Source organism: Leucoraja erinacea, unplaced genomic scaffold (genome assembly GCF_028641065.1).
Source record: "Leucoraja erinacea ecotype New England unplaced genomic scaffold, Leri_hhj_1 Leri_195S, whole genome shotgun sequence".
Classification (NCBI taxonomy): Eukaryota; Metazoa; Chordata; class Chondrichthyes; order Rajiformes; family Rajidae; genus Leucoraja; species Leucoraja erinaceus.
In genome coordinates, this window is record NW_026576096.1 from 207,384 (window position 1) to 213,383 (window position 6,000).

Below are 6,000 nucleotides of genomic sequence, written 5' to 3' on the forward strand. Positions count from 1 at the left end.
GAAATAAGCAACTTTTCGGGCCGAAACGTTGCCTATTTCCTTCGTTCAATAGATGCTGCTGCACCCACTGAGTTTCTCCAGCATTTGTGTGTGTGTGGGTGGGAGTTGGGGGGGTAGAGAGATAAGGCAGCCTGAGGAAAGGCTCGCCTGTCAATTTCCCTCCGTAGATGCTGCCTGGCCCGCGGAGTTCCTCCAGTTAGAAACTGCTTTCAGACAAAAAGAGACACACTGACATTAATGAAATGCTTGTTAGCTAGTTTTATTAGATTTGTATGTAAATAGCAAACTGGCTGGATTCACTCTATCCAACTTCCGGGTTCACCGTTGGCAGGAATTCCCACGGTGACCGCAAGAGTTACTACGGATATCGCACTGGCCACTACGTTAATAAAATGTTGCAATGCTCAACCACAAGTGTACAAGTCACTCTTGGACAAATTCAAACATGTTTGAATTTTCTCCCGAGTACCCAAGTTACACGATTACCTGCCGTTAGCGCCACGATGGTCCACGAATGCCGTACTGTTACTGCACGAGGTTCCCACGATGTTAAACTCTGGTTACCTCTTGCGTCAAGTCGCCCCGTGAAAAGGGGGTTTAAACTGTGACCCCTTGTTCTGGACTTCCCCAACATCGGGAACAATCTTCCTGCATCTAGCCTGTCCAACCCCTTAAGAATTTTGTAAGTTTCTATAAGATCCCCCCTCAATCTTCTAAATTCTAGCGATTACAAGCCAAGTCTATCCAGTCTTTCTTCATATGAAAGTCCTGACATCCCAGGAATCAGTCTGGTGAACCTTCTCTGTATGGTAAGAATGTCTTTCCTCAGATTAGGAGACCCAAACTGTACGCAATACTCCAGGTGTGTTCTCACCAAGACCCTGTACAACTGCAGTAGAACCTCCCTACTCTTAAAATCAACTACAGACTTTCATGGCAAGATTAGTGCGGTACTAAATGATCATTGGAGTGTTCCAATCTCTTAGATCGGCACAAAAAGCTGGAGTAACTCAGCGGGTCAGGCAGCATCTGTGGAGAACATGGATAGGTGACGTTTCACAGAATGCTGGAGTAACTCAGCGCGGGTCAGGCAGCATCTGTGGGGAACATGGATAGGTGACGTTTCACAGAATGCTGGAGTAACTCAGCGGGTCAGGCAGCATCTGTGGAGAACATGGATAGGTGACGTTTCACAGAGTGCTGGAGTAAACTCAGCGGGTCCAGGCAGCATCTGTGGAGAACATGGATAGGTGACGTTTCACAGAGTGCTGGAGTAACTCAGCGGGTCAGGCAGCATCTGTGGAGAACATGGATAGGTGACGTTTCACAGAGTGCTGGAGTAACTCAGCGGGTCAGGCAGCATCTGTGGAGAACATGGATAGGTGACGTTTCACAGAGTGCTGGAGTAACTCAGCGGGTCAGGCAGCATCTGTGGAGAACATGGATAGGTGACGTTTCACAGAGTGCTGGAGTAACTCAGCGGGTCAGGCAGCATCTCTGGAGAAAAGGAATAGGTGACTTTTCGGGTTGAGAAGGGGTTACTGGGAGAAGGCAGGAGAATGGGGTTAGGAGGGAGAGATAGATCAGTCATGACTGAATGGCGTGGACTTGATGGTCCTAATGGCCTAATTAATTCTGCTCCCATCTTTTATGAACTTATGACCCGAAACGTCACCCATTCCTTCTCTCCAGAGATGCTGCCTGTCCCGCTGAGTTACTGCAGCTTTTTGTGTCCATCTTCGGTTTAAACCAGCGTCCGCAGTTGCTTCCTACACGTTTCCAATCTCGTGCTCCGTCATTCAACAACTGGCTCAGTTTCACATACAGAGGGTTAAACATAGAGCATTACAGTACAGCCACTGGCCCATCTGTGCCGAACATGTTGCCAAGTTAAACCAGTCTCCTCTGCCTGCACACCATCCCTGCCCCTCCATGTCCACCTGGAGCCCTCAATAGCTGAACCATTCGTGAATCTAGCCAAAGTCTGAGTGAATATACTGGGACGTCAATACTTTCCGTACAGCCGATGTAACAGTGGCATAGTTGAATGGTGCAGGACTTACCCAATCTGGTCTATCACTCTGCTCGCTGGGTCCACGGTTTGCTTCGATGGGGGGCGCGGTGTAATCCTTGATAGGTGTTGTAAACTCCACTGGCCCCGTTCCTGGCAGAGGTAGCTTCAATAACGGATAACTATGATAAAGCAGAACAAAGCAGTACGCTCTAACGTCCAAGCTGGTCAGTGATGGCAGCCTCGCCAACGGTCTGTCTGTCTTTTTGTCTTTTGTTATTTTTAGTGTGTTTTAAAAAGTTTGTGTTAATGTTCTCTGGTTTGTTTTATGTGGGGGGGTGGGGTGGGGGGGGGGGGGGGGGGGTCGGGGGAAACCATTTTTATTCAATCTCTTACCTTGCCGGATTTGCGATTGTTTTCCGGATCGTATCTCCGGTCGCTCTGCGGCCTAACATCATGGAGCTGGCGGCCTTGCTCCAGACTGGCTTTGAGCCCCAACGTGGGGCCGTGAACTTGCCATCGGAGCCTGCGATCCCTTGCGTGGGATCGACGCTCCAACCGCGGCCTGCGGATTCCAACATGTCGGGAAGCTCTGAAGTTGCAGGGGGTTCGACTAGCCCCGACCCGGGGTCCAATCGCCCGGCGCGGGGAGCAGAGATCCCCCCGATGCGGGAACTTGATCGCCCCGACACGGAGGGCCCGACCGCCGGCTGCGGGAACCAAGATCGTCCCGTCAACGGAAGGCTCGAGGCCTCCGACCACGGGAGAACAAAGAAGGGAAGAGATTTAACTTTTTTTTTGCCTTCCATCACAGCGCCCGCATCAGTCTTGAGAAGGGTCTCGACCGGAAATGTCACCTATTCCTTCGCTCCATAGACGCTGCCTCACCCGCTGAGTTTCTCCAGCATTATTGTCTACCTTTGATTTTTCCAGCATCTGCAGTTCTTTCTTAAACATGTGCAAACTCTGTATATTTAGCACTTGAGGTTAGGATCAAAACTGGGTATCTGGCGCTGGAAGGCAGCAACTCCATCACTGCACCACAGTGCCAATGTTGAAATATATTTACAAAGGTACTTGCATTTCAAAAACAGTGCCCTCCAATAGACAATAGGTGCAGGAGTAGGCCATTCGGACTTTCGAGCCAGCACCGCCATTCAATGTGATCATGGCTGATCATCCACAATCAGTACCCCAACAAGCCATCTGTCTGATGCAAACCATTGACTGAAACATTTTAAAAAGTATTATCGCATCCTTTTTTCTCTCATAGATCGGGACAGACTTCAGTATTTTTTCTAAAGGTAGTCACAAAGTGGTGGAGGAACTCAGCGGGTCAGGCAGCCTCTCTGGAGAAAAAGGGTTGGTGACGATTTGGGTCAGAACCCTTCTTCAGACCGGTCAGGCAACATCTCTGTATAGACCCAAAACGTCACCTCTCCGTGTCCAGGGATGCTGCCTGATCAGTTTTACCACTTTGGTCACACCAAAGGCTTCTCCCAGACTTCTCTTCAACATTTAGTATTCAGTAACTTCTCCAAAGCATTGTTGAAACATTCACAGCGACCATAATGAGGCCGCGACTAGTTCCCAGAATGCGGGAACTCCTCACGGTCATGAAGGCGACTGCCCGGCAACCACCCGCGAACATGTGGCGACCACATAGTCTCCTGCAGTCGCCTAAGTGGGACAGGCCCAGTAATACTGATTTAACTTGCAAATTAATTTTTTGGCTCTCCCATGTCCCTTTGTACCTTCGATTTCTGAATTCCCTCCCCATTTAGAAAATAGTATCGGCCTTTAATCCTACGACCAAAATGCATGACTCCACACTGTATTCCACCTGCCACTTCTCTGCCTACTCTCCCAATCTGTCCAACTCCTTCTGCAGAGTCCCTGCTTTCTCTAAATTATCTGCCCCTCCACCTATCTTCGTTTCGTTACCAATGACCAGATCACTTTTCTAATTTTATTTTAATTTAATCTAACTTTTTAATCTAAATTCCCTATCCACCCAGTCAATGCTCCTCATACGCCACCATCATTGGCTTTTAAGTTCAAGATGAATTCCTCCGTCCCTCCCGACTGCACTGCAAATCCTATCATATCTCAATCACTTTTTCCAATGCCATGCCCTGCGATTATTAACTATATTGAACCCAGCCTGAAATTGAAGGCGTGTGTGACGGTCTGGGCTGCGTCCACAATTCGCTGCAATTTCTCGCGGTCTTGGATGGAGCTGTTCCCAAACCAAGCTGTGGTGCGTCCCGATAAAATGCGTTCTGTGGCGCATCTGTGGAAGTCAGTGAGAGTTGCTGGGGATATACGTGCGTTTTCAAGAGAGTAAGATACAGCTGCTCCTCGACCTACGATGGGGCTACGTTCCGATAAACCCACCGTAAACCGAAAATATCACAGGAGGAAGAAAGGAAGATGCGGAGACAGTGGGCTGTGGGACAGCTGGGGAGGGGAAAGAGGGAGAAAGCAGGGACTACCTGAAATTAGAGAAGTCAATGTTCATACCGCTGGGGTGTATACTGTCCAAGCGAAATATGAGGTGCTGCTCCTCCAATTTACGGTGGGACTCACTGGCCACGGAGGAGGCCCAGGACAGAAAGGTCGGATTCGGAATGGGAGGGGGGGTAGAAGTGTTGAGCCACCGGGAGATCAGGTTGGTTAGTGCGAACTGAGCGGAGGTGTTGGGCGAAGCGATCGCCAAGCCTACGCTTGGTCTCACCGATGTAGAGCAGCTGACACGTAGAGCATGGTGGTGGTGGCTCGAAGGGCCGAATGCCCTACTCCCACACCTATTATCTATGTTTCCATGTTTGGTGTACTTACCAGCATGTTAAGATACAGCCAGCGGTGAAAAAGATGATGGGGATGGGGTAAGATGCACAGAAGAGGCCGTAGTTGTAGAATGCCTGCGATATCTTTTCACGCAGCCTTACAGTAATGGTCATTCTTGTTGCCTTTCACCACATGACTGTCATTAATCAGAGTACTGCCACAGTGTGGGTCACATCAACACACCTGCAACAAACAAGACAATTCATTGACAATTAATTAAATGATGCGGTTGCTAAACGCTGCAACTCCCACTCCCAACTCAGCTCAAGTTCAAACAAATGCCTCAAAACTCAATGGCTGGCGGTTCATTCTACAGCAAGACAATGATCCCAAACACACTGCTAAAGCAACAAAGCAGTTTTTCAAAGCTAAAAAATGATCAATTCATGAGTGGCCAAGTCAATCACCCGATCTGAACCCAATTGAGCATGCCTTTTATATGCTGAAGAGAAAACTGAAGGGGACTAGCCCCCAAAACAAGCACAAGCTGCAATACAGGCCTGGCAGAGCATCACCAGAGAAGACACCCAGCAACTGGTGATGTCCAAGAATCGTAGACTTCAAGCAGTCATTGCATGCAAAGGATATGCAACAAAATACTAAACATGACTACTTTCATTTACATGACATTGCTGTGTCCCAAACATTATGGTGCCCTGAAATGGGAGGACTATGTGTAAACACTGGTGTAATTTCTACATGGTGAAACCAAAATGTATAAAAATGGCCTTTATTAAAATCTGACAATGTGCACTTTAACCACATGCGATTTTTTTCTATTACAAATCTCAAATTGTGGAGTACAGAGGCAAATAAATAAATGATGGGTCTTTGTCCCAAACATTATGGAGGGCACTGTGTAGTAAGCAGACATTTCTCACTCATGGAGAAATCAGTTCGGGGACAATTCTCAGGAACGGAATCCTTACGCAAACCAGGGACTGCCTGAAGTAACGCCCAAATATTTTGGAGCTCAAAGATAGAAATGTTAAAAAGCCTTTTCATTAATATTTAACGTAGAGGGTTATCATTTTCAAACAGACCTTCAGTCAGAGGTTAACCAGGCCTTTCGATTTCGAAGCAAATGATCAATATATTCAAATTTAATCGGATAATATCATTCGCTGTAAAAAAAAACC

At 47.8% G+C, this 6,000-nt stretch overlaps 1 protein-coding gene across 1 annotated transcript in view; it reads right to left on the reverse strand.

Annotated features, from left to right (window-relative positions):
- The window catches only part of scap (SREBF chaperone), a 71,516-nt gene extending 66,475 nt beyond the window's left edge, over positions 1–5,041 (reverse strand). Inside the window, 2 exon segments of the mRNA XM_055666126.1 lie at positions 2,064–2,193; positions 4,853–5,041. Coding sequence (XP_055522101.1) covers positions 2,064–2,193; positions 4,853–4,974 — 252 coding nt within the window. The 5' untranslated portion in view covers positions 4,975–5,041.
- Between the last annotated feature and the right edge of the window lie 959 nt (positions 5,042–6,000).